At 43.9% G+C, this 14,024-nt stretch overlaps 1 protein-coding gene across 1 annotated transcript in view; it reads left to right on the top strand.

Annotated features, from left to right (window-relative positions):
- Window positions 1–2,997: 2,997 nt before the first annotated feature.
- The window catches only part of T265_06406 (hypothetical protein), a gene marked incomplete at both ends in the record, with an annotated part of 12,529 nt that continues 1,502 nt past the window's right edge, over window positions 2,998–14,024 (top strand). The window contains 3 exons of the mRNA XM_009171654.1: window positions 2,998–3,261; window positions 9,562–9,606; window positions 10,572–10,598. Coding sequence (XP_009169918.1) covers window positions 3,024–3,173 — 150 coding nt within the window. The remainder of the gene's footprint in view (window positions 3,262–9,561; window positions 9,607–10,571; window positions 10,599–14,024) is intronic.

Genomic DNA, 14,024 nt, shown 5'->3' with positions numbered 1-14,024 from the left:
CTGTTACACTGTCTGTTTCGTTTTGTTGTCNCCTCGACTGATGGTAAGACGTTTGGAATCAAGTTGCCCAAATCGGTGAACAAACGAACGGACGATCAATGCGACGGTTATCTGCTCTTCCAGACTAATGCTTTACTGAGCACGAGTCACGTGCAATCTGTTATGTGGAACTGAAGAACCGATCAGAAGCGTTCACATGTACCACTGCTCGTTTAACCTGTACAAGCAAACGTACCTGCCCTAAACTGGAATTTTGCCAAAAGACGAGAACCGGATCGATAAGTTCTTCTGGGGAAGGGAAAATCAGGTGGAACCAGCGATGAATTCAAATAGGGTGCTACTGTCTGCTTTCATGAACTTGGGCAATTTGAGCGATTCTCTGTTTCAGAAAACCTGTTGAATTGCGTTGTTAAAGGCCAGAGAGTGTTAGCGTATTTTATTGAAGGCGGTTGACGAAGAAGCACAGGATCAATGTCTAACAATATCGTTTTTCTTCGTAAAATATCGAACAGGTGTGTATGGTAATTCTCCCCTCCAACTGCGTCAGAGTAATGGATCTAATACGGTTGTTTCAGAGGCTGGATCTGATCGGAATGAAAAGTGTGTGTACGGTTGCTTCAGGAATATTCTGGAATGTGTGTATAGAGGGATTTGGTCATGATACTACGTTCTCTGGCCATTCGCCCCAAAACCAGGACGCATAAAGTGTCGTACGCACAAGACCAGTAACGAATACGAAAAAGCCATTGTCACTTGAAGTCTTGATGATGGGACGGAAAACGACGGAGTTGAGTTCAAATCCAAGTTGGTTATCCCCATTATATAATGGGAGACTTCGAGAGAGATCAGTGGTTGATGGGAGAACTTAGTGACCAGAAGGTCCGTAGTTCAAACACAACCTAAGCTTCTCGATTGTTCCCATGTCCAGGTTTGGGCAACTTGACAGATTCTCGGCACTCGTGCTTCTTTCGAGTGGCATGGCAGCCAGGCACTGAACGATCATTTTTACCATTTTTTATAATACGGGATAGAACGATGTTTTTGGGCACAGTCGGCCCTCACCTTGAAGCCAAGCACATGATGGAAACAGTATAGTTTGCTTGAGTGTATCGGAGTACCTGTGTAACGGTGATACTACTGATGGGGGAGACATGCAAGTAGTATGTTTTCTTCCTGTAAATTTGCTGTGCGTCTCTTGAAAAGGGAGATCTGTTGCGGAATTTGTGCAGTCGCTTTGGAGCATTTGCTTGGATTTGAACAACAGCCAATGAATATCCAGGAACGTTCAGGAAGGTGCGTTCAAGAGAAGAGGTATGTTTAGTTTNACCTGCTCTAAATTGGAATTTTACCAAAAGACGAGAACCAAATCGATAAGTTCCCCTTGGGAAAGGAAAATCAGGTGGAACCAGCGATAAATTCAAATAGGGTGCTACTGTCTGCTTTCATGAACTCGGGCAACTTGGGCGATCCTCTGTTTCAGAAAGCCTGTAGAAGTGCGTTGTTAGAATCCAGATAGTTTTTGCCTATTTTGTTGAAGGCGGTTGACGAGGAAGCACAGCAACAGTGTCTAACAATACCATTTTTTTTGGAAAATATCGAACAGGCGACTATGGTATTTCTACCCTCCAACTGCGTCAGAGTGATCGATCTAATACGATTGTTTCAGAGGCTGGGTTGGATCGGAATGAAAAGTGTGTGTACGGTTGCTTCAGGAATATTCTGGAATGTGTGTATAGGGGGATGCGGTCATAAGACTACGTTTTCTGGCCATTCGACCCAAAACCAGGACACCTCCATAGCATAAAGTGTCGTACGCACAAGACCAGTAACGAATACGAAAAAGCCATTGTCACTTGAAGTCTTGATGATGGGACGGAAAAAGACGGAGTTGAGTTCAAATCCCAGTTGGTTATCCCCATTATATAATGGGAGACTTCGAGAGAGATCAGTGGTTGATGGGAGAACTTACTGACTGAAAGGTTCGCGGTTCAAACACAACCTAAGCTCCTCGATTGTTCCTACGTCTAGGTTTGGGCAACTTGACAGATTCTCGGCAGTCGTGCTTCTTTCGAGTGGCACTGAACGATCACTTTTTCCGTTCATTATGATACGGGATAGAACGATGTTTTTGGACACAGTCGGCCCTCACCTTGAAGCCAAGCACATGATGGAAACAGTATAGTTTGCTTGAGTGTATCGGAGTACCTGTGTAACGGTGATACTACTGATGGGGGAGACATGCAAGTAGTATGTTTTCTTCCTGTAAATTTGCTGTGCGTCTCTTGAAAAGGGAGATCTGTTGCGGAATTTGTGCAGTCGCTTTGGAGCATTTGCTTGGATTTGAACAACAGCCAATGAATATCCAGGAACGTTCAGGAAGGTGCGTTCAAGAGAAGAGGTATGTTTAGTTTTTGTAAATAAGGTGCAAATGAGAGCTTTGCTTCCCTGTCCAATAGTTTGTAGGTGGACAGTTGGCATTTTTTAATAGGTAACTCCACAGCGAAGGCCTTCTTCCTTTCACCTGTAGTCTCCATTGTGTTTTTATGGATCAAACGCTCTCGAATACTAACGGCGACTGTTTTAGTGGACCGAAAATATCGATTTTATGTGGTGTGTCATTCAAGTTCTCTAGTGAACAAAATGACAACGGTTATCTTTGTTTCAACTAGTTCCGTGATGTGCTATAGATGCGTAAACTGATGAATATGCACACAATTAATTTACAGAAACACCATCCATGGTAGAATTCCACGACGAAGTTTTTCACGCCCGTTTTTATCCAGTTTTTGAGCTCCAGTAAACCCTCCAAAGGTAACGCTGTCGACACCGTACAAAAATATATTCTCTCAGGTGCTTCTTTCATTCGAACAAAACAAAGCGAAATCAGAGAATTCCTCTTCATTTTCGAAGTTTTCACCCCTCATCTCTACGGGAGTACATTAGAAGGGGACCATTAAAACTGCAGCTTAACCTCTGAAGTTGCATTGGTGCACACACTGTGTGGGTAGCCTTAACGCCAGCCAATGAGATCACACGTTAATGTTCCCCAATGGTCTTTCCTTCAGAACCCACAGGATTTTGGCCTCCATCAGCCTACGCTGGCAGACTACCAAATACAACATGACGTAATTCCAGACAGAACTTCAGCCGGAGTGAGTACTTCTTTGACGTAATATCCACGAAATCTATTACTAGACAGGGGACAAGGAGAAAACCGAAGTGAGAAACGACAGCCTTGCTGAAAGCACCACCTCTCAGAAGGTAAGCTGAAGGGAAATTTTGAATTAAAATGCTTCCTCTGACAAAGGTTCAGCGGGAGCCGAACATTTAAAGATCTCCGTTACTTGGCATCCAGGGTTGACAGGTACCAGTCAAGTGCTACCATTGAATAAAATAATCAGTCTTGAACATCTGAGCACAGTTAGAAGGCCGTGTTTTATATATATATATACCAAAATGTCAGGCTTGATGTTATCATGTAGAAATTGAGATGGTGCTTTACTACTGATTCTTCCAATGGCAAGCTTAACAAAACTGCTTGACAGCAATGCAAATGAAAAGTATCAAAATAGATTTTGCCAATTAACGGTTGTCAAACCACTTAACACCTGAGCACAGTTAGAAAGCCGTGTTTTATATATGTACCAAAATGTCAGGCTTGATGTTATCATGTAGAAATTGAGATGGTGCTTTACTACTGATTCTTCCAATGGCAAGCTGAAACCGACTTTGAAATCCAGCCCATTCCTCAACAGCAGTGATTTCAGACATACGAACCTTGCTCAGCCGCATAGTGGAGAAATCGTTCAGAGGTATTCTTAGCAAAAGACATTCGCATTGAATCTGTCCGCGAAGGTTTGTCATTTGATACACCCTCACTTACCGCGTATGTTGCCCATTCTGGCGTGAAGTTTTCGGTAGCCAGCTGAAACCTTCCGGGGGGAATTGATACACTCTGTGTGGGAGAGAGTACTGCAGATATTTCGGGCGGAATGATTCGAGTATTTCATGGAGTTGTGATGAGTGGCAGCGTTCGGGAGAGAGAAAAAGAGTTATCCAGTTTTTGAACCCCTGTTTAACCCAGTAGATGGCTTGGAGACCAGTTCCGTAAATGTCAATGTTAACTGTAGACAGTCATGTTCTCAACAGTTCTCTCACTGTCATTCCGCTCAGGACAGCGGTGGCAGTTCGGAGTCTAGCTCACGGAGGACTTGTTCCAGCTAGTATTGTTTGCATTTCTCGGTCAGGAACGCAGATTTCGCATCATGTCAAATATCGCTGTAATGTCTTGTCTTTAGCTGAGATATCCAGCAGTTGTTGCGGTCGGTCACCAAGTTGTGGATGGATTTTGAGGTACCGGTGTAACATATCTCTCAGATGCATAATCGGTGTGTAATTGGGGCATTTTTCTGTTCAATAGGACATATTTTGTTCATGTGATGTTTCATATCTACCGTCACACACACACAGGACATGTGAGAGGCTAACGAATTCAAGGTCACTGTCTTCTCATTCGAAGTGAATTTGCTTCCCATTTGCCGACAGTTTTTATATGCGGGGTGGATGCAAATAATTGAAAGTAGTTATCATCAAAACCGTTCTTCTTTATACAGTTTCCCATCAGGCCGTGAGATCTAGTCACCAGGATTTTGAGAAACTGATGCTCTGCCTTTCACATGCATGCATGGAAAAGATTTTGGGCATCTCGGAATTTCGTCATAACATGCTGTTTGTATGCAATATTTCTGCTATAATTTTTTAGAAGACACTGTACAGAAGTAACGCCACATAGTACAAAACACGTTCCACTCTGATCGGTCGGCCGATGGGGCTAACAGTAATATCACAGAACTTTCCGTTTGTCGCTTGCTACACGTGATTGTAGATTGCACAATTTGTGAAGTCCACAGGTCCGATGTATGGATTTTACTTAGGCCTTCATATCTCCAAGCAACGTTCTGTTGAGTTGGGGGTGCTCGCTCACCTTTACTTTTCGTTTTCTCAGCTCTGGTTTGATTTTTTCTACAACGCATTTGTTTATACTACCCAAAATACTAACGCTGTAATGCCTTCGCTGCGTAATCGTCTACTGCCCTAAGAGGTCCGATGTGTAATTTGCGTTGACGCATTTTAAATTACTTCTGAGGCACTTCACCACTTCCAGAGGCTGTGGCGATTTCGACCAGAATCAAATTAATCAAGATACACGTTTGCTGAACGGAATTCAAGAATCCGTCTATTTTCATTACAGAGGTGTTCGAGGGTCTCTGTGATGAGGTTTACTGAATAGGTTTTAATGTGGGTGATCATCCAGTTCCACTATATGCCTCTTTCATTAGTCTGTGTGTGGTTTTGACACTGCCACAAACCATCTGATGAAAATGAGGTAGATTGGACGTGTCGGCCGAGTAAGGAATCCCACACAAGTTGGTTGAAACTAGTTGACCTTTTGTGTTGCACTGTCTGTTTCGTTTTGTTGTCGTTCATCGTATCGCATACAGCGGGTGAATAGCGAATACCTGGCCCGGAGCCAACACGTTGGTGCACAGTCGGACATACATACATTTCGCAAGGTTTACTATTGACAAATGATTTGAGCGTCGATATTTGTGTAGCACGGAACGCGCGGCAACCAGATGCAGATTCTTGTAAAGTCGGTCAAGTCGTCAGATGGACCGAAGCTAACTCAAATAATAAAACTCAGAGAAGCAAAATAGTTCGACTTTTGGTCTGTACGCCGAACTCGGTGGTTGGATGGCAATAGTTCCATCACTCATCAAGATGACATCATCAACGAGGATTCGGGCGGGTAGAGTCCTTCTCTTCTGCCCGTATTTATAAAGATTACAAACAGCACCTGGTGACCCCAAAATGGCTGCTTCCAAGGTGGTTGTCATGCAATTTGGTTAGTCGTAGTTAAATCTGAGTTGCGTTCTGGTCTCATTTTCTCGTAGTTGGTTGGCTTGTTGGACGCTTTCAGTCAAACCGATCTTATCTAGCCTTGAGAGTAGAATGTTCTCTTCGTCCTTTGTGATCCTAGTTACTTCCACTTGATTGGTTGGTTGAATAACCTTCTATTTTTAGTGGTTTTCATTCTTTGGTTCTGATTGTTCAATGGTTGTTCCGGCTGCCCTGTTTAGATGCATGCAAAACAATGTCAAGTCGCCTTCGTAGATTAGGGGGGCAGGGCGATGCGGGGGGATTCTTAGTGGTCTAACGAAATATAGTACAACCAACAGTTTTATAGGAATGTAGTAGGCGCCTAACTTGGCTATTTGCCGTCATCACACTAAAAAGTACATGCGGATAGACTAGATAGGAGTAACTAATCGATATCCTGGGCATTACACGATAAACTATTTAGAGAATTCATTTTCTTGTCTTTAGCACTGAGAGAACCGTGATACATCCTGACGGTGCATTGTTGCCATGCCACTCGAAGGAATCACGGAGCTGAGATAACAGCACTTCGTGTACTTCTAGCCAGGACCAGGTGAGAGACTGATGCCAGCTGTTTTGTTCCACAACGAGTTTCCGGCAGATTGTAGAATTTGCAATAGATTTGCGGTGGTGTGAACAGACTTGGTAGTTCTCAGTTGAGCCACTTCTAGCCAGGGCCAGGTGAGAGCCTGAGTTTGGGTTCGAACCACAGAGAGGAAGCTCGTGTCTTAAATATTGAGCTATTTCGAACTCAGAGACGGCGTCTGTACACTATAATGGCGAATGTCGGGTTTGCAACCGATGGCGGACTTGAATTTGATTTTTACATGTCTTCCATTATGGAAATATAAATCAAAAGGGCGTCTTCTTGAATACACCACTTTGTTTCGAGACATGATATCTTAATAGCCTCTGCTCAGGGCCACTGCAGTTTGCTTTTTCTGAGAAGTGAACAATGATAGAAAAATTTGTTTAGCTACAGCACTCTTTCGGTGCCTAACTGGGCTGGGATACCGCCAGGTTGCCCGAGCCTAGACAGGGAAAGCGAGTGTCATAGCTCGGGTTCGAACCACGGACCTTCCAATCAGTAAATTCGCGCTCTAACCACATGGGCCATCTCGCTACCAATGATAGTCAGGGCAGATTCACCACGGACAAGCAAAACAAAAGAAACTCATGCGAATCCTCGACCCGGACAGAGAGATTGTCGGAAAACCGGTCGATAAACCTGCCGTGTAACTTGGTCGTTCTACCCACCAGCCATTGCCAAAGCAAAATACTTTTTTTGGAAACCGGGACTTTTTATAGCTTTATGACTAGCGAAGGTACAAACTGCAAAAACGTGAGCATAGGACTTAACTGTTCTCACTCTGTTAGCTCGATTTGGTTCAAAAATCACTCGGTGTCCCTGTGAACACAAGTGTGTGGCGTGCAAATCTTCAAGCGTTTGAGCCTTCTGTTTACATAAACCTGGAAAGTGGAACAAACATTATTGCTGCAAGCACAGAAATACACATTACAGAACATCCATGGCTGTATGAGCTATCCCATAAAAAAGCGGGATACGTCCGCGGCGAGGTATGTTTGTTGCCCCTAGAGGAATTCGTCCCCAGCTAGTATCAGTGGGGCATGGTTCGCAGGCACTTTGAAATGCCGACCAAGAAGCGGATTAGGTGAAGTTTAGCTAGATCGAAATTCTGACAAGTGCGGCATGATTGAGTAACACACTGCTCGGAAAGTAATTGATCTTCAATCCCGTAGCACTCAGTAGGTGTACGCTGTGGGAGAGCTCTCTCAATCTGTGCTACGCCAAAAAGCATGAATGTCACTCTCAGATGAACTATACTCTCGGAAATCTATACACTAGCAGTACAGCTGCACTGCTGTGGAAAAGCTTCAAGCTCACCAGGGGACTTTTTCAAATTTGCATTTTGCGCACAAAAAATAGTGATCACGATCCTTCATAAATAGTATATCACCAAAGTGTACTGAGGTCAATCCGACATATATAAACACTACCACATCTCGGCCATATGTTGAGCGCTATTCAAATCAAACCTGTCATATCTGCTGATTCGCCAATCTGGGGTATCTGCTGCTGACACGCTCCAGTGCCTAGTGTCGGAGAGAAAAGACTCACAGAACGGAACACAACAGCTGTATTCCGAACAAGCGAGTGAGTGAGAGAGCAAAAGTTACAACGGCCCCACGCTATTTAAAGGGGACTTTCTGACATTGATCCAGGCTGTCTGATAGGCGTTAGTGATCACCCATCAACATCGATCGTGCCTCTGTGAAAAGCCTGAACACTGATCACATTCGGTCGTGCTTCTGTGGCCGCAAGAACACTCATCAGGTCTTGCTGAATTGATTGAATGATTGATTGGCCTGGATGCTTGCCGGCTTTCCAGTTGAGTTTTTGGTGGAGCAGTAGTTTCCGGGCGTTCTGAAGTTGCTCTCCGGAATCTGACCTTCCTGATGAAACCTTTTGAGTTTTTCAAACTTCGTAAAGTTTTTTGATCTTAAGATTGTAAAAATTAAGTTAGTTCGTCTTAACCTCCAGTTCATCAACAATAGTCCACTTTAGTAGAACCTGAAATCCACTTTGAGAGTGTTCTTAGAGAGGTAAACAAGGGTAATCAAGATCACGATCTAGGTATTTATCGACCCTACCGTTAGAGGAGGTATGTTGCGGGATATCCCGATTAAGTGCTGAAAAAGTACAACAGTATTAATCAGATTCAGGCAACTTCCAGTTTTAAAAATAGCCTAGTGATGGAATATTGATGACTGGGGTGCATTCATAGGAATTGATCAGGTAGCTGTTGACCTGTTCGTCAGGCTTAGCAGACCTCTTAGAGACTTTGAGACTTAGAGAGACTTAGTGACTTAGAGACGTTTCGTCACTATCTGAGGTCGACTTAGAGACGTTTCGTCACTATCTGAGGAGACATCTTCAGTGCACTGTCGGGTGGGTGGTTCCTCTCTCCGTGCTTGTGCATATACAGTTTGCAAATAGCCGCCTTGAGCTGCAACCTGATTGGCTATTGACAATCAGTACCGCATTTAGACGATTGTGGTGTGTTGCGTGGTGGTCCGTCTTCTTGTTGTTTCATTGGATGATGGCATGCCTTATGTTTTTATTAGTTTTCTGTCTTCATATTGACTGGCCCACATCCAGCTCGCGGTTTGTAAGTATGAGCCTGGTCCTTTGGTCTTGTTTTCCGCAGTGGATCCCACTCTTCTTTCGATTGCTGAGGTTTTGTAGGAGATGCGGTCTTACCATTTTCAAACAAGTTTCTTTTCCTTTCGTGACGATCCTCTCATATTTCCTGATACTGTAATGGGCATCCGTTATCATTAGCCTTACCATCCGTTCACTGTTGTTTCTCGTGGTCGCTTAGGCCTGTGGGTGGTTAATCGGTGGCCGATAATTTATGCTACGTGGAAGGCTGCGGTTTGGCGAGCACTCACTTGGCAGCGAAAGCCTCCCATCGACGAGCCGTTTTGAAAGCAGAACGCTTAGTGACATTTCACAAGACCCAAAACGCATATATAGACTGAATCCACACATACACGGAAGATTGATGTCTATTTTATCTGTTCTTTTGTTTTTCCCAGCTGGAAGCTGAATTGTCGAAGCAAAAAGAAAAGTACGAAAGTGCGGTAAGTGATGGCCAGCTGTTTTGTTCCACAACGAGTTTCCGGCAGCTTGTAGAATTTGCAATAGATTTGCGGTGGTGTGAACAGACTTGGTAGTTCTCAATTGAGGTTCGTCCCGATGCTGAAAATCCGAGAAGCATTGCACAGCCGTTTCATTCTTGTTGGGGATCATGAGTAGCAAACTTCTAAGCATCTGAAAGTACGATCAGCAGCCCTCTGTAGGGCGAGGTGAAGTTTGGAGTACTGGACTCAAAGTTGTGCCAGATGGTTCTTGGCTAATACAGTGTATCTTCCATAAGATGACCTCGAATGTGGCCAGGTAACGTGCCTGTCTTGCTACTGAGAATCTTATTGGCTTGAGTACAGCTAGTCATCCAGATGGAAATGTGCGTAAATTTGAAGTTTCCCACACACCATGCTCTCATTATCGATAAGTTTATGCCACTCTTTAACAAAGCGGTACCATAATCATAATCACATCAACTCAGCTGGAACTTATGAAGTCAGATAAATCACAAATAAACCACACACTAACAGTCTTCGCGTCTGTGGGTCAAACCAACAACGACAACAAGGAAAACTGCGCTTTCGTTTCGATCGTGACCGTCACACTACAAAATACTTTGGGACTTAGAAGGGGCATGATCGAACTCCCTGCTGTTGGAATCAGTTGATGGAATTCCTGTCAAACGCTTTCCACACAGCTTGGTAGACCTGACGCACATAAACATACTTCAGTCAGTGTTATTATGTGCCTAGACGGGAATGTTTCCTAAATTCTTGTGTGCGTAATTATCGATCCGGGCCAATGAATCAAATGACTGAATAGGAAGGGAAAAATCAACTGTGTTTGGATTTGATGATGTCAGTTTTGGGTGCTTTCGGTATGTTTCATGATTGTGACAAAAGAAATTTGCTACAACGATGGCACGGATTTATGTTGTTCATTTTTCGTACTTCCTTTTCAGCTCAGGGAGTTGGAGCAGGTAAGACAGGTACGTTCCTGTTTTAGATTAGCCGCTACACTGGTTAGCTGTTTTTCAGGCCAATGAACCTAATCGAGTCATTTTCATCAGAATGTCATCATCGATCATGCGTTTTATGATCAGTTAGAGGCAAATTAAAACTATCTTGAAATGACGGAGCATTCCTCTTGTAGCCTGGGAAGTGTTACAAATACACACCCCGTCCCGTGCCGTCTACCTTAAGTCTAACGAAAATTTTATCGTAACTTCCAACGCGCTAGTCATACTCCCGTCAGTATGGTTATTGTGAGTGATGGTATGCCTTACTTAACACATATATTCTTTATTAGGTTAGATCCCAAGTGGAGAAAATATCCCAACTGGAACAAGTACGTTCAATGATTGGCCGTTTGTGTTCATTTCACAATCAGTTGAATCTCAGGTAGAATCATCCGCGGTATACCGCTCCTACTTCACTGACAGTGAATTGCAACTACCCCGTTGATTTTTCCTGCATGGACCTACCTAATTCCGTTCTAGTATTCGTACCTAAAATCCTCCGATTGGAACCCAAGTGCATCAGGCAAAATCGGATGCAAACTACAGTCGGAATGTGTGAGATCAGGCTGTACTTATCATCTTTTTGCGAACAACGGAGGGCTGTGTTTTGAACCGCCGTTGCGGTTCAAACGGCAGGGGCACTTTCTGTTGTTTAACAAGCGTGTATCATGTTCGTATAAAAATAGTAAACCAATTAGGCAGACTCAGTTGAATCTCTCCTTCGTGATATTCGGAAACAGTCAAATTTGGGTTCAAGTAGAACATGAGGTTGATGAAAACTCGGAGAGTTTCCATCATGGGCCCGAAGTGGAAGGGCGAAACCGGTCGTGGGCTGTCGAAGAGTTTTCGGCAACCTTGTGAGTAGTTTCTTTCATGAAAAGAGTGTATCATGTTTGTATAAAATTGGGAACGAATTAGACGGAGTAGCTGTTTCATCCATATTGCACTCATTAGCACTGCCTTGACACTGGTCCAAGCCAGAGACCAATATGTCAGGACAATTCTCACTTGAACACTTTGGATGTAGTCAAAGCATGATGGTCAGCGCTGGTCAGGTGCCAGGCTATGGAGCAACCACCAGGTGAAACACACTGTAATAACGGCGTTCCTCTTGGAAGACACCATCTCACAGAGGAACAACTATGTTCGAATTCCGAGACCCCTTCTTTCCTCCTTTGTCGGTAATCCGCTGGTGAACAGCGTTCTTCCGGAGAACTTGCACGTGCATTCAGGTGATTTGATTCGAAATCTCAACCAGTCGAACTGTAGTAGACATGAAACGAATGAGTGCCGGAAAACGTCCCGACCGAGTTATAAATAGCAATGCATACCAAAGTTCGATGTGAAAGGGAGATGCCGATAACTTCATCATACTATGGACAATAAAACATGCTTTTTGATAATGCACAAGAAAATTGAACCCCAATTGCAAGAAATTCGGATCCACAACGATTTGTTTTAACCAAAGTTTTAACTAGAACCCAGATAGATCACTCATGTATGACACTGTTCAGTTGACTCTCCTGTTCAAACCAACTTGGTGTGCAACTTGGTGTCCGAATAGATGAGGAAAATCTGTTCACGTGATAATCACCAAGACGAGGGAAACCAATAATGAGCTGTCGAATCGTTTCCAGCAAAATTGTGAATAGTTTTATCCAAGACGACATACCGGGATGTCTGAAATGTCTACCCAACTGAGGTGGCCTTTGTGCAGTACACTCACGTGAAGAGTGTCGTTAACGATAGATTCAACTGGGATTCAGTTGAGTCTCCGTTCCAACTGGACCTCACCGGGGCGCAACTTTAGTTTAGTTTAGTTTAGTTTCCATTCGATCAGTCCGGGTGACGAATGATTGAACGAACAACTGTACTTATATACATCGTGGGCCCATACAGAGCTCAAAGGCTGATGATTTATGGGGCAAAGCATGCGGATGACCCAACCGTTCTTGTACTGCTGTTTTGTTTCTACAGGAACTTGACCAGGAAGCCAACAGAAGAAAAGCCGAGAGTGAAAAGGTAAGTACGGGTGCATCTCGAAAATTGTCTATGCTAAGCCGAGTTGCAGTGTTTCATTCGGTGACTCGAGACTGCCTGCTCGAGTCCACCAACCAGAGGATCTACGGTTTGAAGACAAATATGAATTTTCGACTGCTCCTGTATAGAGACTTGAGCATCTTGGCACTAACTCATCCATCCGGCTTCCTGAAGTTGCACTCCATTTACGTACTGGAAGGATGCGATTGCCTGAGAATAAATCATGCCCGTTTAATCAAGTGACAGAACACCCACTCTATTGGAAGCTCTCTGACGTGTGAAGACTGTCCAAAGCGACTCGCGTGGCTTCATGTGGTAGGATAACCAAAAGAGTTTACTATATGAACCCCTTTACATCATGCTGCCTTATTTAGTGGCAGGTAGTGGAACAGGTCTGAGTAGAAGCAGGGGAAGCTCTCGTGTGAAGACTGTCCAAAGCGACTCGCGTGGCTTCATGTGGTAGGATAACCAAAAGAGTTTACTATATGAACCCCTTTACTTACAGCTGCCTTATTTAGTGGCAGGTAGTGGAACAGGTCTGAGTAGAAGCAGGTCGTCTGCTTGTGATGTCCAGCAAAAGTCTTCTGTAAACTTATGCTGGACGCCTGTGAAATCGCACTGTGGTCCCACTGAAAACCTAACTTTGGAGCTCTAGGATGAATTTCAAGTTCTAACTTACATCAAGTGAGGTTTCCCTTCCTTATACCTACCGTTTAACTTAGAACAGTTTGTGGTAACCTTACCGAATTGGATGTTTTTCCAAATTTTTCGGACCAACCTTTTACCTTATGTTTGTTGTGTGGAAACTCATGCTGAAAAGCCGAGAAGCATTGCACAGCCGTTTCATTCTTGTTGGGGATCATGAGTAGCAAACTTCTAAGCATCTGAAAGTACGATCAGCGGCCCTCTGTAGGGCGAGGTGAAGTTTGGAGTACTGGACTCAAAGTTGTGCCAGATGGTTCTTGGCTAATACAGTGTATCTTCCATAAGATGACCTCGAATGTGGCCAGGTAACGTGCCTGTCTTGCTACTGAGAATCTTATTGGCTTGAGTACAGCTAGTCATCCAGATGGAAATGTGCGTAAATTTGAAGTTTCCCACACACCATGCTCTCATTATCGATAAGTTTATGCCACTCTTTAACAAAGCGGTACCATAATCATAATCACATCAACTCAGCTGGAACTTATGAAGTCAGATAAATCACAAATAAACCACACACTAACAGTCTTCGCGTCTGTGGGTCAAACCAACAACGACAACAAGGAAAACTGCGCTTTCGTTTCGATCGTGACCGTCACACTACAAAATACTTTGGGACTTAGAAGGGGCATGATCGAACTCCCTGCTGTTGGA

Source organism: Opisthorchis viverrini (genome assembly GCF_000715545.1).
Source record: "Opisthorchis viverrini unplaced genomic scaffold opera_v5_130, whole genome shotgun sequence".
Lineage (NCBI taxonomy): Eukaryota > Metazoa > Platyhelminthes > Trematoda > Opisthorchiida > Opisthorchiidae > Opisthorchis > Opisthorchis viverrini.
This window is presented reverse-complemented; position numbering and strand designations above follow the sequence as displayed.